Raw genomic sequence first — 24,463 nt, forward strand, 5'->3', positions numbered from 1 at the left:
ACGTGCATATGACACTTTGGTGTGTGTGAAGAAAAAAAAAAAGACTGGATTTTGATGGCAGCATTCAAATGAGGCAGAGCGATTCTTGATGCAAATGCTGAGGTTGCAGCTGAAAGTGTGGCACCTGGGGCCGGGTCCGGAGCCGGGTCCGGAGCCGGGGCGGGTCCTGGGCTGTGGAGGTGTGGCGCTTTTACCCAGTCTCCTCCCTCCGCAGTGAGTCAACCTGCCGCTCTTCCCTATAACTACTTCCTCGGCGACTCCCGGCTGCCACCGACCACCCTCCGCGCCCGCTCCCGCACAGCTCGTTCACCATGGTAAGTCACTCTTATGCCGCTGTCAAAGTGCGCACATGATGCTCCACGCGCGGTCCCTGATTGGGGCGTCTGAGCGCGCGCGCGGGGGCAGGCTGCTTGTGCGGCACGCGCGCGTTCAGCGGAGCCACAGTGGCGCGAGTCGTGGCGCCGATGGGGCCACAGCGCGTCGCGGGGGCCAAGTGCGCTCGCGGTTCCACTTTTCTCGGGTCATTGATGAAGTCTCCGCGGGACAGGGGCCGTGCGGCGTGCGCGCGGGCTCGCGGTGGAGGCGCTGCGTTTGAAGGTGTGGTTTTGTATCCAAAATGGAGGGAGCTTTGTTCGTCTTAGTGCAAACTTGATAGAATCCCTCAGGGCGGTCGTTCTTGTGCGAACTTGTTCCACAATGACTGGAATGTGACACAGCCGAGATCTTCACAAACTTGAGCTTGAGTGTTTCGAATGTTAGAAACCAGGTGTGACCGAATTGAAGTCTGAGAGGAAACTCGGCACAAACTAAAGCTACAGGAGTATTTGTAGTTTTGATTTTACTTCCTGTTAAGCCTCCACTTTAAGCACGTTTACAGCTATTTATGATTCGCACCTGTGAATTGTCTTTAGTCATTTCAGGTGTGTCCTTTTTTGTTCTGTCTTATTGGTCAGACTAGGTTAGACTTGTTCATTAAATGTCTAGCATTTGTTTATCTTGTGTATGTTTTCTCTGCACTTTACTATTTTGCAGCAGGTTTACAATAACATTTGTTTGAAGAGAAGTTATTGGTTTTCTTTTTAAACAATCTAGTGTTTGGGTACTAAAAAACTAATACTAACTAAAAAATAAAGATCATTTAGACAATTTTAATGACCTTTTTAAAACAAGGTTTGAACACTTTAGTACATATTAATTTAAATGCATGTCAGAACAATGAGTCTTCAGCAGATACTCAAGACCACTATCTAATAATCAATGGATCAATGTCTGTTACCAGCATTGACCACTGGAAATGTGTTGTTGAGAAGCTTTACTACAGTGTGACCGTTTCCAGAGTGATGTATGGTCAGTGAGTCCATAGCCACATTTCTGGGCACCTTTGGTACAGAAGTGGCTCAGCCTTTCCAGGCTGTGACTGAGAAGGGAATGGTTCCACCCAACTAGAAGAGTGTCTGCCACAAGCCTGTATGTGTGAGAGGAAGTCTGAGCACTGAGTCAGAGTCCAGGTCCTAGGATGGCTTCTCCAACCACCTTTAGGGCCCAATGTCTAACAAATGTGCGTTTTAATAGAGATGATTCTGAGAAATTAAGTGAAAACAAGAATTCTGTTAAGATGGGTCTTGTTTTGGTCCAAATAGTATAAATGTGTCTTGTGTGCTCTACAGTGGGCATTCTTTTCATTAGTCATTTTCCAGGTGAAGGTAACAAAGCTTAGCTCTGTCAGTAGAGACTGTGTACGCCCAAATTCAGAACTGCTTTTGGATGGTGTTGGACCCAAACTGGAACTCTCTCCCCCGACTTAAAACTGCATACTGACCTGAACATCTTTAACTGACCTCATACTGTGGCACACAATGATGATGCTATGTGAAATGTAGGTTTTTCATATTAAAATGATTATACAAATTGTGTGTAAAACTGACCTAAATGTCTCCCATGGACAGTTTCTAAATTGGTATCTAGTATTAGTATCTCTAGCACTTTGGACAAACCAAATCTATTGTTCAAAGTAATTACCACCCAACAAATGAGAGAATACAATTTTGAGTAAATATTCGGATTAACCTTCTTGCAAGATATCGTATTAAAGCTACACTTGTTCCCTCAGTCCCATCAGGACTTTGAAGTGAAATGCAGTGAATAATGGATCAGCAGCATCTCGATGTGCACTACAGTGGTCAAAAATGCATTGTCTGAGGAAGATCTGCTTCATTACCATCAGAATAGTGTTTTATTTACTCTGCTCCAATCAAATACTGACAGAAGACAGGGCACCCAGGCATTGCCTACTGAAAATTACTATCTCGATTAAATTTTAACTTGTTTAGAAAGTTTACTGGAATTATCATGCTCTGACGGGTATGTCCAAACTATGGCCGGGGGCCAAATGAGGCCCTTTGACCAATTTTTGTTGGCTTCCTGCTAAATTGGCCCAAATAAATGCAAGGAGTTCTTTTAACGGTAAAGACTTCTGCTATCATAACCTACACAACATTTTGATGTTATACAAACCCTACTAAAGGTGTGGTGGCTCATCAAAACTGTGTGAAACGCAACGTTTTGAATGTTATTGTCCTGTACTCTGCGGCCCTCTGGTCCTACATGTTTCAAAATGGGCCTTTTGGTGGAAAAACTTTGGACACTTCTGCTCTATGATGTATATAAATATATATTCCTTTTTAATAGGAATATTATTTCTATAACAAAATGGCACACTTCAAATGTGTTTTTGGCATACTGATGAACCTGAATGATGCTGACTTTGTTTTCTGATTTCAACAGGCCTCTGGAGTTAAAGTCTCTGATGAGATCAAGTCTCTCTTCAACACAATGAAAGTAAATAGAAGTTCAGATAACGCACAAGAGCGCATCAGGGTGGCTGAATTTGCCCTGAATGATGCTCATACTGAGATCGAAGTGAAGGGGCTCATCAAGGAGAAGGATCTTGAGGAAGGGGAAAACTTGTTTAAGAAGGTTCAGAGTCTAATGAGAGAACGGGAGTGTACATACATCGTGTACGACTGCCATTATGAAACCAATGTTACCAAAAAGGAAGATCTGATCTTTATCATGTGGTATGTTGTTTGTGATGGTTTGACACATAATGCCAAACAGCCAATGGACCCATGTGCTATAATCTGTTATGTGTGAATGTTCTCAGGAGCTGTGACAACGCAAAGCCCAAGGAGAGAATGGTATATTCAAGCTCCAAGAGTGCTCTAAAAAAGATTTTAGGTGAGTGATTTATTTTAACAGTTACCATGGATAAATTCATGTTTAACTTTTCTTATGGTCCTACCATAATCATGTCCTTTACTGAACAACAAAAGTGCAATGTTCAATTACCATTTGTTGTCTTGTGCAGATGTCAAGTTCGAGTTTGAGATGCACGCCAATGACGAGATAACCCCTGCATCATTTGTTTCGAATATGGGAAAGGAAAAGATCGTAAAGTTGGAGGGCTTGGATGTAAACGAACTCTAGAAGACCAGATGTTCAGGAACCGATCTTCATGGACATTTAAGGGTTTTTCTTGTTTTGTTTTTTTAAGAGGGAACATGTTTCAAGATTCAATAATAATAAATATGTCCACAGTTGTAATTTTACATAATCTTATTTGCCTCATTTTAATATGAGCGTACTGTGGACACATTTGTCTTTACTCAGGAGTTGTGTTTAGTCTTGCTGTAATGTAACTAAAAGAGATCTCAATGTTTCTGGGCTTTGTGTCCTCTGGAAGACGAGACGCAGCTTTCAATAAAAATATATAAAGTATAATATCTTCTGTGGTTATGTCATGCAAATCAAATGAAATGTTTTTGAAAGTCAGTTGAATTTAATCTCAAAACGATGTGGACAGTACAATTCTTTCAATCTCAGTCAGTAGTTTTGGTGGCACTAGGACTGTAACAATATTTGAAGTGCGAGTATAATGCTAGACACATTATCCACAAGCTTGAGATACTTTATTGTCCCCATAGGGACGTTTGTCCTCTGCGTTTTATGCTTTGGTTTACAGTACATGTAATGCCACGACAACGGTCTACTGCATCTGGAGTTCACTGACTGGTTAAATCTGCTGTGACAGAGGTGGACCAATGGGAGCAGTGGGTGGAGAGATGTGTTTGAGCACAGAATCTAATGGGGAAAAAAAACCTGCACTGAATCTAGTGTCAATGTCCAATCCCCTTCATTTCTATTACACATTTAACAAGCTGTTTGCATGTAGTTAACACCATAAACTGTAAAAAACAAAGTATCAAAAGACATGAGAGGCACACAAATATAGTAATAAGGATCAGTTCAATATTCATAACCTCCAATCCTACTGAGGAAAGTTAGGAAAGAGGCTTGTAACATGACCTGTTGTACCTGATTTAAGGTGAATCCTGGGCCCAATAAAACACCTATTGAGTCCAAAGCATTCTTCAAGGAAGATGTGATTTGGAATCAAGTTTGCCTCGAGGTGAGCATCATGTGATCTGCACCAGAACCTACGCCCGTCTGGACAAGCCGGCACTTGATTGAGGAATAATGATCTGTACTTCGAGCGCTGAGAAGCTGAAGGTAAAAGCGTATGAGATCCAAGAGTGTGGATATTCAGTTCTTAAATGTAAATATGCTTAGAGTACTTTATGGGCAATTTCAATGTTTTTATTCTGGTTTGAAAAGCATGTCTGAGGGAAGAGGGAAGTGTTTTGCAGAATGAGACGACGTACCGTTTAAAAACATTTACTCAAGTTTTGCAGGTGTTTGTTTTGGTTATCAGAAAGCTGGAGGAGTTCCTTTCCTTACTACAATCTCAATGTGAGCAATGTTTTTTCTGCTGCAAGCTCTAAAATGATTAGGAGTACATGATCTTACAGTAAACAAACAGTGATGCAGTTATAGAAGAAGACACACAGGATTTAAATGAAGCTACACTTTATTTAATCATACAAATGCCATTTTCTTTAGTGGCCGGATACAAGCCACAAGGATGACACAATTAGAACCATAAAATGTTCTCAGTAATTAACATAAAAAAGACGTAGAAATTAATTGCACAGGTTGATGTACGTTTGACGCACACTCACTTTCCCTTTTAACACTGAACTATAGGAGACGAGTTTACAATAAAAGGCTGGGGATAACATCTGGCTCTTCTGACACGGCCAGAAATGGAACGCAATTCTCAGTTTAGATAAAGTATTTTCATCTCCTCATTTTGAAATGTTTCATTATTGTCGCCACATACATGATTCCTACAATAAACACATTTAACAAAAGTACAGGAAAAAAGCTTTGGAATGCATAAACTATTAATAATAAGGCATTTTTGGCAATTCTGTGTAGTGTCTCTGATTGGCCTTCTCAGACAGAGGTTCCTTCTTTCAGCTCAACATCGTCCCCCTTTAAAGCACGAGAAAATGAAGGTTAGTGACTAAGTTTTGAACAAGCTTCACTAATTATACATAAACAATTCATTCATAATAAAGATGGGTGAACTGTGTAGTGCACAATGACACATATAATTTTGTTTGGATTCAGTTGTTGTCAAATGTGTTTTGGTAACATTTCATTATGATGAGTGACTACTTTATTGTATTGCTTGAAGAAAACTTGTGAACGCACCCTTAGTTTGGCTCTTTTTTATAAAATGGGATTCATTTAGGACCAAATAAAGTCCAGACGGAGATTTGTTTTTTGTCCTGTTCTAGTCCTTGTTTAGTCCAGATTTAGGTTCAGGTTTATTCCTAGATCAGTCCCAATTTTGATGAGTGGAATGTGCAAGTGTGAGTCTGAAATTCCGGTTAGAGTCCTGATCTAGACTCGGTTTGGTCTTGTTGTTCCAGGTTTAATTTCAGTCCAAACTTTGATGTGGTGTGTGAAAGTGTGAATTAGGACTGGAAAAGAACAGGACCAAATCAAAACTAAATCAGGACAGAACTGGGCTCAAACCAGGTTCAAACCAGGACAAGTGTGAAAGCACCCTAAAAGCACACCAGAATTAGACGAGCTGGTGTAGTGTGGTGGATTTGAGTAGACAGTGCATCGTCTCACATTGCTCTCCATGTGTCCTTGTAGAGTCTTAACCGTTTCCTTCTCTTTGCCGAGCTGGTCCTGAGCGGCCTTCAGAAGCTGCTGAAGTTTGGTGGCTGCCTGTCCCAGATCTTTAGACAGCTTTTTCTCCTTTTCCAAACGCTCCTGTTACAATTCATTTCAACAATTCAATTCATAATGTTACAATGATTATGATGACACGGTTAAAAATAATTATTAATGTGTATTCCTCAACTATCTAGAAAGCTACCAAACCAGTATTTTAATTATTCTTTCCAGTCAGAGCAACCAAACCCTTGTGTAGTCCCTGTGCGTGTCTATATTTGCTGTAAGTAAACACTTCAAGTACATACTACAAAATACACATACAAATAGAATAAAATTTAATTTTACATTTTTACAATTAAACCACACAATTTTATACATTATGTTTCAAGTTAAGTAAAGAGAGGTAATGAGCATGATCTTATGGTTTCCAAAGTACTTAAAGGGGGACATCTGATGTAAAATGTTTAGTTATGAGCTTTTAATATAGTTGTAATGGTGTTCCCTCATTATGAGCTTACTCAAATTTGTATTTTTATTGACTCATTGAGTAACCCTGCATCATCCTGCATTTGAGATCTTCAAATGTAACACTTGAAGTTGCAGCACATGAAGTAGATTAAAAAAAAAAAAAAGACAAGAGGATTTGTGATCACCTGCAACAAAAACACTAGTAATGACACAGGTGTAATCCCTCATTTGTCCAGGAGTGTTCCATTGCAGAAAAAGATTCATTTGAAGTCATCTGGACTCTGTTATAGAACAAGACATTTCGACTCTCATCCAAGAGTCATTCTCAATTTGTGGATCTAGTCTGAGAACTCTGATATTTATGTTACTGTGAGTAAGCCCTGCCCACCAAGCGACACCTCCTGGTAATCGCCTGTCCTGTCCCGTTTTTATTTTATATATTTTTTTTAACACCGAGTTTCACTGGAATCTTCTTTGTTTACCTAGTAGCGCTGTAATGAACATAGAAATCCTACTGTTAGCTGGCTGCAGCTCATCACTGATGAGTACCTGATTAGCATCTGAATGTTCAGAGCTGCTCAGGGATATTCAAAATACTGTTGTACACGGCCGGTAAATTGAACCATAAACCCCCATTTCTGTTTAAAGAGGGATTCTCTTTGTCCAACCTTCAGTTCATTAACATTGTCCTCATCAGCGGTTTCAGTCGAGTCCTTCAGATGTTCAAGCTCCGCCTGAAGATCTGTAATCGTCTTCTGTGCCTGAAAGAGAATTCATGCAAAACTGGTTAATGCACAGAATTATGGTACTGGCCTTTTACTTGGCTTGGATAGTGTGGATAGTAGGCTCAGGGGGGACTCTCTGATGATCATTCGAAGTGAGGATGTTTAGGAACAGGGTTATGATCCAAGTTAGGAAGCGGTTAAAGGATCGGATAAAATCTCAATCTACACCATAAAATAAAACTTAAAACCGTCAAAAATGTAGTACGGCCATAACATTTTATGCCTGTTCATAGCAACAAAGGTTTACACAGTACACCATTTTGAACACAAACCCTTTTGAAGGATTAGACCTGAGCTTTGACACTGGCTTACCTGCTCAAACTCCTGTGTTAGCTGTTGTCTTTGGGCCGACTCTTCTCGCAGCTCGTCACTGGTCTGGTTCAAGTCCTGCTGCGCCTGTCGAGAAATGTAAACAAAGGGGCATCAGGGTCGACCCATCTTTGCTGTGGCGTTTCGGTGCAAACACTCAAAGCCGCAGAACGTCACACAGGAGTCGCCAAACTGGTGTGCCGGGTTTAGCTGCCTCAAAGATTGTGTTAAGAGGAAAAAGTAAATGAGAAATGTCCATGCTGAGAAACGTGAACAATACAGCAGTGGTTAGAGGAGCTACAGTGAGAGCAAACAGTGATGAGCATAAAATAAGAGCAAAAATGTCTCAAGAGTACTGGACAGATGGATCTAAAAAAATAAAAAAAACGCATTAGAACCGGAATAGACCAAATGTTAACAAATGTTGACATGATGCAACTTATTAACAAAAAACATGATTGTAATGTGCCTTATACAACTCTTAATATGTTGCATTTATTCGATTCATCCTTGGAATAAATTGTACTTAAGCCATTAGGTTTTGAGTACTGCTGTCCTCCAGATACTTTACGAGTTGCAGCACGTTTCCTTCATGTTCGTAGCATTTTTTTTTATTTTTTCATTAAATCCAATAGTTTAGAAGAAGCAGCTCATGTACCAACTGTCAAAATGCAACACAGTACACGGTCTGAAACACTGACATAGGGACCGTGAGGATTTAAAATGGGACTTAACACCTCAGTAGCGTGTTTCTCAATTTAGTTTTGAATACGGCCCAAACGTTACATTGTGCAGCGTCGCTATACTTGAACTGTTGTTTCAGTCATGTTACAAGTTTCTGTCCAGTATTCCTCAGCGTGACATGGGTGCCTGTGATCGCTGCACCCTGACCTGGCAGTGTTGAACCTCAGAGGGGCCATTTTGCTCCTGTTGGGCTGAAGCCTCGCCCAGCTGCTGCCGTATCTGAAACAGGAAGTCAGCGCCTGTTATACAACTTTGATTCTTGATTCTCACCCGGCCGGTTGTGTCGGTGGAGAGGGATTTCCACACATTCCAGGATGTGTCATGGAGCTAAAAAGGCTGTGACAAAGCGAGCAGCACAATGGAGAGTCTAATGAGTCACCTGAGTCAGCTCCTCCTTGTGAGCCTGGGCCTCCTTTTGGGCGTCTTCTAACTGGCTCTGACACTCCGACAGCTGCAGTTTCACCTTTAGAATACAGACATCATCTATAAAATGAATCGTCACTATGGTTATTTATTAAAAAGGAGATACATGTGTAATGTAGTTTGCTCAAGAACATATTACTACTGTGAGGTTTGAGAACTCTGCTGTCTATTTACTTCAGTTTGACAAGAAATTACTTCACTGTTGCATTGGCTTTGTTGCTTGAAAAGTAATAAATGTGTTTTGAAATAAAGCAAACTAAACAATTGACCGCCTTGACTGCATGGTTTTCTTTGAATGTCACAGGTTGTGTGCTAATAATTTGCCTGTTTAGGTGCCTTACCAAAATAGACAAATTGTGTTTTTGCCAACTTTTAGATTACTCAATTCACTCAAAAGAAGTTGAACACGGGCAGCAGACACGACAACCATACTGTAAACACGTCTAATGTTGTTTAATCTGTTATAGTATTGGACAAAGATATACAACATTTTAAATTACTTCTAACCTTAGATTTCAGTGTCAATTGCGTTTGTTTATGGATAGAATTCCGTTCTGAATAAATGGAAAGTTTCAGAATTCAGCGGTACTTCCTGCATTTTTCCACTTGGTGTAAAACTCTGATTCATGTTTACCACGAGTCACGGGTAGAAAAGCATTCAGACCTGTTGGAGCTCCTCAGGGGGCTCCTGGCTGTCGCCTTGTCTCTCCAGCTGTGCCTCCAGTAGTGCAATCTGCTCCTTCATCTAAAACAGGGGTTTAAGTCGACATCAGCTCCAGGCTATTCATTCTTTACAAACGCTTAAATAATATCACAGCATATTTCTACCTGTGAAATACTTTGGTTTTCTGTCTCGAGCATCTGGACTTTCTCTGATGCCTTAAAAAAAGAAACGATTTGTCACATTATAACAGCCGTGTCAAGCAGTATGTTAGCTTTTAATAAACTGCAAAATAATGGAAGTAAATGTATATAATTCAAGCATCAAGTCAAAGTAGGGGAGGGCAATATTGACAAAAAAATATATATATATGATATTTAGACAATATTTAAACAGGAATGTGTCTGTTAATGTCTTAATCAAGATTCAGCTATTGCACAAAATATGAATGGAACATAAAGTTAACCACAAGAGGGCAGAAATATCAATCTATACTCACATTTGGGGATTCAACTAGAATTTGTGTCTTTTCTTTGTCATTTTTAACAGATATCATAATTTTGCACATATGATTTGCAATATCATACATTTTAATACATTTCCCACCTCTAATTCAAAGTCAGCTTTACACAAAACAAGAATAATAATGTAATGTATTATAGTAAGTGAAGTAACTGAATACAGGATGTACGTTTTTGCCATCAAACTAAATGGTCGCCAGTTCAAATCTTGAGTGAAGGACATGCTCACATTGTGTTAGCATTATCAATTTGTTTGTTGCACATCTTCTCAGTCATAATTGTAATCAGAAGTATTATTTTAAGTATGACATTTTGCTGGGGGTTGACATAGAGACTAACCATCTTCAGCTGTTCCTCTGAAGCGGCCATTTTAGACTTCCACACCAGCTCTTCCTCCTCCACACTTTTCTGTAGATGTTTCAGCATTCCTTCCTATGGAGACACAAACCGGAACAAGCGGGAACACTGTGAGTTGGTCCTCCATTTGCAAAGTTGCAAATTAGTTTGAAAGCACCATACTGTTTCAGCCAAAACTGTTCTGTACTGTTCACATTCAGTTTGTAGTGTAGTGTGGCTCTCCTCTGCCTCCTTCAGTTTGTCCAATAACTCCTGAAACAAAACAAGAATAATCAGTACAAAACCCAAAATGGAAATGAGCTTTATTGGCAACTATGACGCACAATATTATGACCACCTGCCAATTAAACAACCAGAGCACTGTTTAGGAGCAAGACAATGACTTGAATTTTGTGGAGACAGATGTTAACATTAACCTAACCGTAACACATTTGAACACATATCTAAATATGGGGACTTGATTTTAGCCCCCCACAGTATGATAAATACCGGTGACAATAGTGGCCAGTCCCCCATTGTGTAACTTTCTACCACATGGTCTGAAAACAAGCTGGATGATGAATTATTTCTATTATTATCACATACTACATAAATCAGAGTAAAGCTGAACATGTCATAAAGATGCAATAAGTGAAATTCAAATCTACTTTTTTCGTATTATTTCTATGTCATTTTTTTAAATGAGAATTGAAAAGGCCAATATAGCGTAAATGTTTGTCACTGAGCCTTTATCGGCTCAGTTCAGATATTAAATGCGGGTCACTGCTGGAGATGCACAGACAACGAGAACAGCAGTTTTAAAAGTAATCTGATCACAATTTGAGACATATTACACTTACTGGAGCTTCTGTATTTGACTGAGAGTCCTGGCTCGGCTGGCTGATTACTTCTCTGGCTTTTTGTATGAAAACCTGAAGCCAATCGTCCTGTTAAATCAGACGCACGTCAATATCGTGCTTAAAAAAATAAACACTTCATCATGTAATTTCTGATTGTTACCTGCTCTGCCTCAAGAGGTATTTGTGGGAAGAGCGTCTGTAGTGTTTCTTTGGTTTCAGTTTGGAAGGATTCAAGCTGAGACATTGTGCTCTGTAAAGAATAAAAGATCATGTAAGTAAAGAGACGTTACTAAAGCGAGACCACTAAAAGAGCCATTTTTACCTCCTCAGATGAGCTCTTCTCAACTTCTTTGAGCTTTTCCTGTAGAGTTGTAATGATGGATTCCTTCTCAGTCAGACTAAAAAAACAACAACAGACAGTTAGCTACAATCTTAATATTCATTGGTTTCAGCTTCCTGTTTATCTGCAAAATATTGAGCACTTTTCACCATTCAAAAAATATACACTAAATGTACAAAAATATAGAAAAAACACACTAAAGTCATCCAGCCTTGACTCAAAATAACCATAAAAGAAACATCTTTTACTTTGACAGATGTTTCTACCTTTATAAGTTCCATTTAAAAATACTTAGTAATTTACCTGCTCTGTAGTGTTTCCAGCTCAGTCGAGGTATCTGGTTGCTAAAAAGTAAGACAATGTACTTGATTTGTTATTCTTAAGGGGTTGCAATGAATAAAAGTCATTTGTCGTTACTTGAGTGTTCTGCAGTTGTTCTGTGAGGTTTGTAATTTCATCCTGTAGTGACGTGACCGCAGTGCTGTCCTCACTAAAAACGACACATTGGAACATAATTCAAAAACACAAGCGTTTTTAGATTCAACGTACATAACGAAATTGTAATAAATACCTTTTGGTTTTCTGTAGTTCAGCGATGGTGTTCTCCTGGTCATGAAAAATAGTCAAATGCATCATTAGAAATCTTAAGAGATTTTCAGGGAGCATTTTTAGGACAAAACTCACTGCTGTTTCCTGCTTTAACTTTAAGTTCTCCAGCTCTTCTTGAAGCCCGTTTAACTGAGAGTCTTTTTCTTGAAGACTGTGCAGAGAAAAAGGTTATGGAATGACTGTACGTGAAAATAAATAAAATGGATCATAGTGGAACTGTGAAAGTGTTACCTTTGCTTCAACTGCTCAAGATCTTCAGAATCGACCTAAAGAATGAGAATATAATGATCAAAGGTCGTAAATGACTTCACATTTTTGTTTCCAGAATAAAGGCCGTTACCTGACTGCCCTGCTCGTCGCCCTTGTTCTGCGAGGCCTCCAGCAGTGAGGTGATGGTGGACATCTGCTGCACGAGCTGCTCCTTCTCAGACTGCGCCTCTTTGAGCTGAGCATTCAGAGCCTCCACCTGACCGGATCGATCTCTGATATCAGCCTCCAACTCCACCACACGCGCTTGCAATTCTGCACAAACGACTTACACTTTATTTACATTCAACTTTTATTTAAAAAAGAAACTCCCCTCTAGTTATCCTTAAATATTTCAATTTGATTTAGGATTTAGTAAAAATACTGTACCATTTTAATTTTGTTTTTATGAAGCCCAAAATCACAAAACTGGGTCATCACAAAATGAAATTATTTTCCAAGAAATCAAAAAATGAGACAGACATTGGTCAAGCTTATATCGATCCATATTTAGTCAAGCACTTTTTTTAAACCCTGGTCCAGCAGTGAGGCGTTTATTTTTATTTAAATTAGTGATGGGCAGATTAATACCAAATATCGTTACATATCAATACTGACAGATCGAAAAGTGAAAGTGCAAACATATCGATACATTACATTTCATTCCATTCCAATTTTTGAAATAGATTGCTTGTACTTTACGTTTTATGCTATTTAATTTTGAGATTAGTCAAAGCCAAATAATGATGGTCAAGGTAAAAACAAAACTCATTGGTCTCATATCAGATCTATAAAGTAACACTATAGCTAGGGTGTAGGTATAGCCCATCACTAACATCATTACAAGATCTACTGGACGGCAGGAAGAACGTACCAAAGAACATGCATCACTCTTACTTTTCTGTCCGCGTTAAGCATCTGCAGCTGAACTGACCTGACACGGCGCTGTTGTCCTGCTGCGCCTGATCCAGAGAGTTCTGCAGACTGCTGTTGGTGCTCTGCGTGCTCCTCAGCTCCTCGCACACCTCCTCCAGCCTCTTCTGTAAAGCCTGCTCGCTCTCTGCTCGAGTCGCCTGGGAAGAGAACACAGCCACAGAGCTTTGTCAAACACCAGGGGGCAGCACTGGCTATTAGGTGTTCGCTTTTTGTTTTGTTTTTGGCCAACAGGGGGCAGTATCGACCTGTTGGATTTGCATGAGATTTTTCAAGATTTACATTTCACAAATGTACATAAGCCAACTGGATTTCACATCTGTTGTTTTACACCCGAGATGAGTTTAGGGCAAACATATTTTAGTCCGGGACAGAGCAAACTGTCAAGGACTGGACAGAAAGGATATTTTTCATTTATAAAACAAAAAAAGAGTAACATTTGATATTCATTTACAAATGGGTTTGTTTTGTCTGATGTGTATTAAATAAAAAACAATGACAAGAAATAGCAGTGTTTGCAATGATGATGCAAATATGAGTTAGTTGGTTTTCTGATTGTGCAAACCATTTGATATTTTGTCAGCAATATGCTTTTAAATGATTATTGTGCTGCGTTAGTGAGGTCTGTGGCTCCAGGAGGGAGCGAGCAGTTGGAGCTTGCCCACATTCCTGCCGCTCCAGCTGGGACACATTTACCCTCAGCCCCTTATTGAACATCCACATTCCAGACGCTGGGCTCTGTCATTACAAGAGAATTAAACCCACTATAAAATCAGAAGACCAGCAAAAGTTGAGAAATGTCCAGAAAATGTAGGTCTGCAATTCAGATCATTTAGTTAATAATCCAGTTGTTTCTTTATTTCTGTAATCATAAGTAGGTAGTTGGTCATGATGAACATTAGCTTCTCACTTGATTAGTTTAGTTAGTGCTGGTTAGACCCAGTTAGGGCCTCAGTTTCTAGTTCTAATCCTGGTTTAGTTCTACGTTTAGTCCTAGTTATAGGTGTGTTCACACTTGTCCTTGTTGTGTCCCGGTTTGGGCCCAGTTTAGTCCAGATATGGACTTGGTTTAGTCTTGTTCTAGTCCTGGTTTAATCCTGGTCTAGTCCAGCATCGATTCAAAATTTTAATCTCAATTTTGATTTTAATTTAATTTCAGCATACAGCTTTCAGCATACATTTCACAACTAGACTAACATTATTTTAAAGCCACACCTTGGCTAATCTCCTTTAATCTTTTGAACATATGTATACTTCGGGCTACACATATTGACTTAAAAAAAAGTTTCAAAAAAAGGGAAACTGTTTATCCAGTATTCTTATTGTAATCTGTAACTTAAACACATTTGATTGTGTCTTGAATTCGATTTTTATTCATATTTTAAGGCATCACTAAATAAAACAAGAGTAAACTATAATCTTTAGAGTTCTCCGTCCCGTTTTGTGCGCCTGTGGAACCGACCTGCATCGTGGACAGTTGTTTCTCGGCAGCAGAGGCCTTGGCTTCGAGGCCCTTCCTGACGTGTTCATCGACCTGAAGACGCTCCGCCTTCTCTGCCAGCTCTTTAGTGAGTTTGGTACATTCCTGACGCAGTTTGGCCAGCTCCGCATTTTGTCTGAGGATAAGATCAGACAAAGGCCGTCGGAGAAAAACATTAAAAAGGGCCAAAACTATGTTTCCAAATGATATGGCAAGATCCTCGACGCAAGATATCCTCGCATCTCAAGATAACAACTACGTACAGTTTTCAGAGTTCATGAGATATGATTTGAAAATGAAAACAAGCAAACCAAAAAGCAAAATTGTCACGATTGACTGGGCTATGCTATGAATACAATGCTTGTTTTAAATCCCGGTTTGGTGCAGAATTCAGACTTGAGGAATACATTTGACTATGTTTGCATTAAATGGTACTGTAAAAGACTTGTTAATACAAACGGAAATGAGTCAAATTCAATATGTGTTTTCTTAATCCCAAAATAATATGGCATTGAAATTTGTGATGAATCAATGAGGTTGTGATTAAGTTTTTCTCATGTCGCCCAGACCTAGACGGGGAACTGGCTGTTTTTAAATGTTTGCCTTCTTATCTACAAGGACAGGAGACAGGAGTGATAAGTTATATAAATAAAGTGTGTGGTCCAGATAATAACTAAACAATTACTAAAGTAGTTGGTGATTATTTTTGTATTGCTTGATAGTTGCAATTAGTCTGAATAGTTGAAAGGGTTTTAAGTCAAAGATCAAACCTACTTGCTCTCAGCCTGACTTGTGGCCTGGTTGAGGGCATCGCGGAGAATAGTGTTTTCTTGCTGTAGTCGAGCAAGCTGAGCATTGGGTCCTTTTTCGAGTTGATCCTGCAAACCCAGAACCTAAAAAAAAGGTAAATATAATGATTAGCTACTCAACATTTACAGACAATGTAATGTTTGTAATGTCAGATCCAGATAATAGGGCTGTCAAATGATTATTTATATTGTACACTGAGAGTTTTTAAATGATCAACCAAATAAAGGTTGATTTATGGTGAGTGGCTACCACATGTGTGCTGAATGTCCGACTGCATGTCCTTTCTCATCGTTTTGTGATGTACTGTCCTGTCTAATGAAAACAATATTTACAAATAAAATGCATTATTAATAAAAATCTGAAATTGTTAATTATCTCTCAAACATGATGCCAGTGTTTTTGTTATAAAAGGGTAATTTGATGTCAGTATGGTCAAGATAACCATTATTATTATCAAAATAAAAGTATGATCACTTGCATCAAGAGATTTGATGCAAGTTTGAGGTCAAGACTAACTTTAGCGTTGAGCGTTTGCGTTTGGGCGAGGTGGTCCTGGTAGCTGGCCTGCATGCGAGCCTGCAGAGCGATCATCTCCTGTTCTCGCTTACTGAGTTGGGCACTCAGTCGAGTCTCCACACCGGCAACTTTGGACTTCTCCGCAGACAGTTCCTAGTCAAAACGGCATTAGATCAAAATTAATATTTTGTACTGAATCCAATTGATGTTTCAATGATAATAAAACTTAGAAGAAAGTTAATTTGAAAAGGAAGCGTTGCTTATAGCTGTCTGGATTGTTAGCTGTCCTTTAGTGCCACCTAGAGGGCAAAATGCATCACTTGCACTTAAAAGATTTTAAAATACATTCTTGGTGAAAATAGCAAAATTTCTACATAAAAAAATGAAAATGAAGTAAATGAAGTAGTAAAATAGAGATAGAGCTAATAAAATAAAATAAAATAAAAAAATAATTGAAAAATCATGACTGAGGTTAGTAAATATTGTGTTATTGTCATTACAGTACATTTGAGTCTTACCTTGGTGAGCTCCCGGAGTCGGTTCTTTGCGGCAGAAGCGTCTTCTTGTTCAGCAGCCAGCTGTTTCTCTCTCTCCTCCAACTGCTTTTTAAGCATCGCCACTGGATCTCCTTTCTGAGTGGCCTATAACGCACATACAAAAAAACAGATGATCAGAACAAATCAATCAAAACAACCAAACCAAACGTGTTTAATGCCAGTGTTTCTCCTCACCGTGTGCCATGTGTCCTGAATGATGCCCGCTTTCTCCGACAGGATCTCGATGAGTCTATGGGCCTCTCCTTCACTGAAAACCATGCTGCTGATGGTTGACATGAGAGTCTTGTAGGGCAGGTACAGGGCAGCGTCAGTCGAATCCACAGCCGCTACTAGAAACAGACAAACAAACTGGTTAGAACCTCATTTAGCCTTCATTTAGACCTCATTTAGTTGTGTTTAATCATATTTATTTGTATTTAAAAAAGGGTGGGACAAGATTAAATTACCACAATACAAGATTGGATTGGACAAGATTTGTGTGTTCAGTTCACAATTTTGGTCTCGCAATTTTTTATCTATGCCATTTTATATTTTTGCTGTTGTTGTTCTGCTGCTTTTTTTAGAACTATAGTTTCAAAAGAGATCTAAGTAACCAGCTCTTAAAGCTTTTTTGTCTTAAGAAGGATGACTTAAGGCTGGTGAAAAAAAAAAGGAAAATAATTTAAAAGAACAGATTTTAAGCTGCAATTCCTGCTTTTGCTTTTCTACTTCTGGACATTTTTTGAACCTAGTACTGAAAAAAACTACTAGTTATGGATGTCTTTTTCCAAAATGCACTACTAAAATTGAGAACCACTATTTTGTGCTGAATCGTATTTTCCGCAGTTTTACATATGCATCATCATCATCATTATCATTATAATATTGTAAGTCGGGTGAGTACGAGACGATGAAGGGGCGCAGCGCTGTGGCACCAGGCGGAGACGGGCCTTGGGCACAGGACCACCGCACCGCCCTTCCTCTCTATTGTCGGGGCACTGAGAGCTTTTGTCAGCGAGTGAACACAACAGGGCAGCGCTGTTTGCACAAGCTGCTCTGCTCCCTGCCCTCTCAGACGAGTGCCAGACATTGCCCACTGCCGCCACTTCACACAGACACAAGGAGGGGGCGCGGGGGTCTCAGTTCATGTGTGAATCTATGTGGGCATTATTATTATTCACAAGGGTTTTGATGGTATATTTGGTGACACACATCTGCTTATTTCACGAGGGCAGACAAGCAGTTTCCTGACATCGGCCGGTGTGCAAACAAAATCTACACGATCGATTCAACTAAATTATACAACTAATAATACGATGAATACAACTAATACGATGAATACAACTAATACTACAATGAATGACTACAATTACTTCCGTTACCATTGTTGCAGTTGTTATTCCTACGCTATGAGGCAGGAGTGTTACAAGTTACAATTGATTCTAAGCATGTTGTGGCACAAGTTATGAAAATAATACTAATGTAACAGTGATTATAAAATATATACTATCACTAACTCATACTACCACTATTACTACAAATAGAGTTTGAGATGTTTGTTTTTTGCATTTTTTATGGGTTTTTTAATTTCAGTTTTTTCTGATGGTTTAGAATCTGAGAAACAGAGAAGGACAATAAGCTCTGTCTGTATTTTTTTGGTTGATAGCTGATTTTGATAATTTTCCCCAACTTAGTTTTTGAATTTATCACAAACTGGGCTGTAGACCTATAGTTGTTAAGCCAATTAATGTGTCGATGTCTTGGTTTCACCAACCTTTTTAATTAGTCGACTAATTGTTTTTGTAGACTTTTGAAGGACATCTAATCCCAACAGCAGAAAAGAAAGCATGGAGTGAGATGTCATGCGATATGGGAGTGAATGTGTGTGTAATCTGTCTTTACAGATAAATACACTGTTTACTGTTGAAGTGGTTTGCTTTATAAATATTTGTTTTTTGCGTGGTCTCTTGTAATCTCATGGTCTTGACAAGTGCACTTTGGTTACAGATACATGGTCAAATCACAGAGATACTAGTACTTAAAAGGTTTGGGAACTTTTACCAGTGCCACACCAAACCACCATTTGTCAACTAATCAATGCATCGAGCTAGTTTTTAGCTCGACTACAGCTCTAGTACAAACTCATCCACAAATCTGTTTTACTATAAACTGGAGAAGAGTTGTGTGATCACATTTGTGCAGTGCCCTCTTCACCCTAAATTGTTCAAATAAAGCTTTATTCTTAAAGCAGCATTATCGGTCTCTGCTGAAATGCAAGGACAATAGCCGATAAGCTGAACAATACAAATAAATCTCCAACTACATCGGTTTGTGCTGCTCCTCCTACATTTCCTTACCAGGCTCCGTCTTCTTCTTGGAGGCTTTCTTCTTTGGTTCCTGTGGTTGTTTTGCATTTGCAGCTGGAGCTGGAGCTTGCTGTGACCCCACTGGAGGTACAGCCATGACCGGGACATCTTTAGTGACCGTCTCCAGGACTGGTGCCGGTTTACTCTGAGCCGGAGCAGTTTTAACAGGGGCGGCTGCAGTTTTGGCCTGAGCGGGGGCGGACTTTGTTGTTGCAGCTTTGGCGGCAGCGGGGGCCTGAGGTGGCGTGGCTTTAACCGGAGTGGCTGCAGAAGATTTGACCACTGCAGCCTGGGCGGGTTTAGCTGCCTCGGGGGCAGGTTTGGATGGGACGGGGGCTGAGACGGGTGCAGGGGCAGAGGCGGGTTTGATGGGAGCAGAAGGTTGAGAAGCAGGCTCGACTTTGGCCACCTTTTTCTTCTTTTTGTCTTTGGGAGAAGGGGCTGGTGATGGCTCGTCCAGGGCAGGTGCGGCTTCGGTAGGTGCGGGTTCCACTTGTGTGGGCTCAACAACGGGCTCCGGCTCTTCAAACGGAGCTGCAGCGGACTCTGAATCAGCCTCAGACTCCTCCTGACTTTTCTCCGGCTCTGGGATTTTTCCATTGGGCTTGTCTTCCTTCTTTTTTCCGCGGCTCTTCTTCTCCGAGATCTTGTCCTTCTTCTTTTTCTCCGAGCGAGTAGACTGGATTTTGCCCAGCTCTCGTCGCTGTTTGGCCAGCGCTTCTTCATATGACGTCTCCTTCATTGAGAAAGTGGAGACAAGAGCGATCCCCACGGCGGAGATCACCATGAATCCACCAAATACCATGATGCCGAGGGTCTGGGGGTCGTAGATATCCATGGTTCTTCTGTAAAACACAACGCATAACAGTGGTTAATTTTTTTTTTTTTAATTTATGATAGAATCAAGTCAAACGTGCTACTTGATTTTACCAATGATACTTCATGCACCTTCAAATATAAAATGTGGTTACTCCAAATCAGAATCAAGATACTTCAGGTCTTCATTGAAATAACAATTATCTACTGTGTGTTCTTTTGATCAGCAGATAGAGCACCCACTTGTTTCAAAAGAAAAAGTTATGTTTAAGTTAAAACATTTTCATAATTACTTGAAGTAACAATAAACATTTAATTAATTGCCCAAAATTATATATTTTTTCTCATTTATTTAATATTAAATATATATATAATTAAATAACCAAGACAATAAAAAAGAAAATGGCTAAGACAATAAAAAAAATAATGGGCTACTGTAGATACGGAATCGGAATCGGAATGGGTTTATTGCCATTGTCAATGAACAAAATTCACCATAGGAACTTGTCTTGGTGATTCGGTGCAACATAAAACAATGAACAATGAATAAGTCAAAAAGAGAAACAATTTAAATCTACTATAGGATAAAAATAACAATGAAAAAAAAAAAGGCTTAATATGTTCACAAATTTACAGTTGAATTTACATATGTAGTGCAGAAAGTGAGCAGTGCAGTGGGTGATTAAATTATGGTTAAAATGACAGTTGTTTAGAAGTGTTCATGAGTCCAACGGCAGAGGGAAAGAAACTGTTCATGTGGCGGGAGGAAGCCTCCTGCCTGAGGGGAGTGGCCAATAATGATACTCTAAATAAGTTCATGTTAAGAATATTACAATAATATTACAGTATGTTCATTACATCTAAAATAAAATGTGTTTTCTCAAAGGGTGACCTGTAAATAAAAATGAGTTAAAGTACAAACTCAACTCCTTGTAGTTTAAAAAAGAAAAACAAATTACATAGCTTTTACAAATGAAAACCTCAGGGTGTCACTGTTACCCCTAAAACTTTTCTTTTTCTTTCTATAGGCAGCTAAGCAATCTTATCAGCATACTGTGAGCAAATACCAAATGGACAAAGCTTACTTATCATATGGAATTTTACCTTATGTAAAACACGTGTTCAGTTCCAATTCACCTCCGCTCTCTGTAAATAAGTGTTTGTTGCAAAAGTTACACACAACGAAGGATAAATGGGGGAAAATATCTAAAATCCAAGCCCACAAATCAATTTTTTACACAATTATTTTGATAATTTTACCAATTGACACAGTTCTGAAAGTAGTTGCTGTACAGTTCAGTGCTAACACTCAAACAAGAGACAGGAAAAGTTAGGCTTGATTGATATAAAATGCACATTTTAGACTTGATTTACTTATTGCCTGTCAAAGTTGCAAATTGATTATGTCCGTTAAGTACAACTATCCCCGAAATAATCTTGCGCCTTGAGAGCTTTTATAGACTTATATCACACACGAGAATGTTCAGCCGCCCTCTGGGATAGGAAAATTGGCAGGGGCCAGAGGGGAAGTTAAATACCCCCTTTTCATTCATCCTGCAGCAGATGCATTTTTTTTATTAACAGAGAAGACATCATGTACTGAGTTGATACAACAGCAAACACTCCAATAAGCCTAAGACATACAAGAGTTGGAGTTTACGAAAGACAAATAAGAAATGGAAAATGCTGAGCTAATCCACGGCTGGGTCCAGAGTCCCTGCTCACTTCAGGGAACAGTTTGCACTTTAAAGTCACACGCCAGCAGCATTTCAGAATGAAACACCACCAACAGCTTGGATCACAATATTTGCAAATACAGTTGACTTGTCGAACAATTTGGCTTAACATACGTTGACATTTTTGGTTCGATTGGTAACACACTGTTGGATCATGGAGCACACACAAAAATGAAAATATTTGGCAGAGAGTGATTGCTTTAAAGATCAGTGGCTGCAGAGAAGCCTGGACACATCTGGACTTCAGAAAGACTGTGGTATTTCATGCAAATCTGATCTACTGAAACTGTCCAGAGTCCAGCTAAATACTCACAACGTCTGGCTTTTGTGCATTACGTTGCCTTGAGCTTGCCTACACTTTAAGACTCTTTCTATTTCCAAAAACATCTTAATTTGAGTCAACCTTATGAATCAATGAACTTTGCTATAGCATGACTTAACCTAACCACGTCTGCCGTTACATAATTACATTGTCCACGTAGCAGCCTAATAAAGACTTGCACAACACCACAAATAGCCTAAATAAGCTTTTTTTTATGCAATTTCTCCCTTTAAAAAAAGTATAGTTAGCTAAAATTAGCATCACTGGCTAGGCTACCATCCCCTGCCTCCATAATAATAATAATAATAATAATAATAATAAAACCCCACATTTCCTCCACTCACCTCGCAACGTTAGATGTGGCTAAGTCGGCTTCTTCTCAACAAAAAAAAGGAGATGCTACGTCTCCCTGTGCAAGCCACGGATGTGCCCGGTTCTGTGGCTCAACTTGTCTTATACAGAGGTCCCCTGCACTCCGCTGAAGAAGCCGTGGTCCGCTGTGAAGTCGTGGCACTTCGAGCTGGCTAGACGCGTTGGCCCCGTGCCCCAGATAGCGACCATTACTCTGCGCGGCCTCTGATTGGCTGAGAGGCGCTCGGACCGGAAGTGCGCATGCCGGGAGTTGTAGTCTCTCGGCTAAGGCATGCGTGGTCAAAAAGCGGATTTTCGCTCAAACAAAGATGAGTTGTTGGAGGGGAAACGTGACGAGTTGTTGCGCTTGAGGACCATTTGAACGCGCGAGGTTTTACAGGACGTGTATTTCAATCAATTTTAAGTCAGTATGTTCGCGTCTTATTTCATCTCCTTGTACCGTGGGGAACTTGAAGTTTCCATGTGTAAATAGGCCATTTGGAGTTCTGAGATTCATTAGACCTAATCAGGCCTAATTTGTGGCTAAACATTGTCTAAAATTATGCAAAATCATGTATACTGTACTTTTAAATAGCAATTAACCAAAAATGAGACAAAACCATGAATAGAGTTGAAAAGTTGGGTAAAATCTGTTACATTTAGGCCGACTTAAGTTACTTTTGATGAAACTTTGGACAAAATAGACATGTCTCGGTTTAGTTTTAAGACACCATACTTTTACTCCTGATTGAGTAATGTGCTTGACTCTTTCTTGACCCTTACTCAATAGAGTCTTGGTTCCTCTTCCCACTGAAAGTAAGCGACAAACATGTGATATTAAGATGAGATAAGATCACCTTTATTCATCCCATAATGGGGAAATTCCAGAGTTGCAACACAGATTAGGCACAGGGCACAGAAGTATAATAATAAAAACAGATAACTTAGACATAACTTTGACACTCTTATTTACAGCTGTTATATGGACAGAAAATATTGCACCAGGGATGATTGCCATTATGTCATAGTATTGCACATGAGTATGAAGCTGAATGACACATGTAAGGGTAAACAGTGTTGTAGAGACTGACAGCAGCAGGAAGGAAAGACCTATGAAACTTCTCCTTCACACAGCGAGGGTGTATCAGTCACTGAAGCTGCTCTCCAGAGAAGACAGAGTGACCTGCAGGGGGCAACACTCATGGTCCAGCATAGATGTGAGTTTAGCTAGGACCCTTCTGTCCCCCCACCTCCTGCACCGAGCACAGCCCAGGACGGAGCTGACTTTGTCCAGCTTCTTCCTCTCCCTCTCTGTGATGCTGCTGCTCCAGCAGACCACACCGCACAGGAGCAGATGCCACCACAGAGACATAGAAGATCTTCAGGAGTGGCCCTGTCACTCCAAAAGACCTGAGTCTCCTCAGGAGGTAGAGCCGACTCTGGCTCTTCCTGTACAGTGCGTCTGTGTTATGAGTCCAGTCCAGTTTGTGGTTCAGATGAACACCCAGGTACTTGCATGAGTCCACTCTCTCAATGTCCCGTCCCTGTTGTTCACTGGTGAGGGGGCAGCAGAGTGGCGTCTGCGGAAGTCCACCACCATCTTGGTCTTCCCCGCGTTGATGAGGAGGTGGTTCTGCTGACACACAGTTCCGGACTGTCACAAACAGCTGGTCTGGGGTCGGTCCGTGAGGTAGTCCAGAATCCACTCTGCCAGGTCATAGTCCACACCTGCCGTCTCCAGCTTGTCCCTCAGGAGCAGCGGCTGGATGGTGTTGAAGGCGCTGGAGAGATAAAAAAAACTAAATCTTCACAGTGCTGCCAGGCTTCTCCAGGTGAGAGAGAGAGAGCTGGGAGCAGGGAGATGACGGCGTCCTCCACTCCGATGCCAGGCCGGTATGCAAACTGCAGCGGGTCCATGGCTGAGCTCACGGTGGAGCGGAGGTGGTCCAGGACCAGCCACTCCAGTGTCTTCATCAGATGTGACGTGAGAGCCACCTCATATAATATTGACAATATTATGAATTGAACATTTGGGTTCTTTCTTACACACACAAACATATATTTGGTCCTATAATACAATGTTTTAAAATAAGTTTAAAAAAAATTGTGATTGAGTTCGACTCGTTTACAAATACCACGCTATGGCACATTTGTCTTTTGTTGGCCAATTGATATATTTTCTCTTATTTAATGACTTGTTTT

The 24,463-nt window shown here is 40.0% G+C and overlaps 2 protein-coding genes across 3 annotated transcripts; one reads left to right on the top strand and one right to left on the bottom strand.

The window, feature by feature from the left end:
- The first annotated feature begins 229 nt into the window (after positions 1 to 229).
- On the top strand, positions 230 to 3,766 carry cfl1l (cofilin 1 (non-muscle), like). Its single transcript, XM_072437433.1, has 4 exons — positions 230 to 314; positions 2,785 to 3,077; positions 3,164 to 3,237; positions 3,368 to 3,766. Exons 1-4 carry the CDS (start codon positions 312 to 314, stop codon positions 3,484 to 3,486), a joined length of 489 nt encoding a protein of 162 aa, XP_072293534.1. The 5' UTR covers positions 230 to 311; the 3' UTR covers positions 3,487 to 3,766.
- A 1,143-nt stretch (positions 3,767 to 4,909) lies between these two features.
- rrbp1a (ribosome binding protein 1a) lies at positions 4,910 to 22,459 on the bottom strand. 2 transcript variants are annotated; one of them, XM_072437633.1, is made up of 27 exons: positions 22,255 to 22,459; positions 19,028 to 19,881; positions 16,866 to 17,020; positions 16,653 to 16,775; positions 16,135 to 16,287; positions 15,583 to 15,701; positions 14,791 to 14,944; positions 13,330 to 13,468; positions 12,490 to 12,671; positions 12,381 to 12,415; positions 12,225 to 12,300; positions 12,112 to 12,146; positions 11,958 to 12,030; positions 11,844 to 11,884; positions 11,523 to 11,598; positions 11,361 to 11,450; positions 11,201 to 11,287; positions 10,524 to 10,613; positions 10,344 to 10,436; positions 9,651 to 9,701; positions 9,487 to 9,567; positions 8,779 to 8,862; positions 8,547 to 8,618; positions 7,659 to 7,742; positions 7,230 to 7,322; positions 6,046 to 6,189; positions 4,910 to 5,394 (listed from the first exon to the last, which is right to left on the bottom strand). In XM_072437633.1, exons 2-27 carry the CDS (start codon positions 19,872 to 19,874, stop codon positions 5,356 to 5,358), a joined length of 3,216 nt encoding a protein of 1,071 aa, XP_072293734.1. In that variant the 5' UTR covers positions 19,875 to 19,881; positions 22,255 to 22,459; the 3' UTR covers positions 4,910 to 5,355. The 2 variants fall into 2 exon arrangements, with proteins under 2 accessions (XP_072293734.1, XP_072293735.1); XM_072437634.1 differs by lacking the exon at positions 8,547 to 8,618.
- Between the last annotated feature and the right edge of the window lie 2,004 nt (positions 22,460 to 24,463).

This window comes from Eucyclogobius newberryi, unplaced genomic scaffold, assembly GCF_026437365.1.
Source record: "Eucyclogobius newberryi isolate DKJ021-1_F unplaced genomic scaffold, fEucNew1.0.hap1 SCAF_8, whole genome shotgun sequence".
Lineage (NCBI taxonomy): Eukaryota > Metazoa > Chordata > Actinopteri > Gobiiformes > Gobiidae > Eucyclogobius > Eucyclogobius newberryi.

Coding starts and splice junctions, on each gene's coding strand:
- rrbp1a (XM_072437633.1), bottom strand. CDS start 19,874: ATGGATATCTACGACCCCCAGACCCTCGGCATCATGGTATTTGGTGGA. Junction 12,672..13,329: donor GGACAACAGCGCCGTGTCAG/GTCAGTTCAGCT, acceptor TCGTTTGTGCAG/AATTGCAAGCGCGTGTGGTG. Junction 6,190..7,229: donor ACAATGTTAATGAACTGAAG/GTTGGACAAAGA, acceptor GAATTGTAACAG/GAGCGTTTGGAAAAGGAGAA.
- cfl1l (XM_072437433.1), top strand. Junction 3,078..3,163: donor GATCTGATCTTTATCATGTG/GTATGTTGTTTG, acceptor GAATGTTCTCAG/GAGCTGTGACAACGCAAAGC. Junction 3,238..3,367: donor TGCTCTAAAAAAGATTTTAG/GTGAGTGATTTA, acceptor TGTCTTGTGCAG/ATGTCAAGTTCGAGTTTGAG.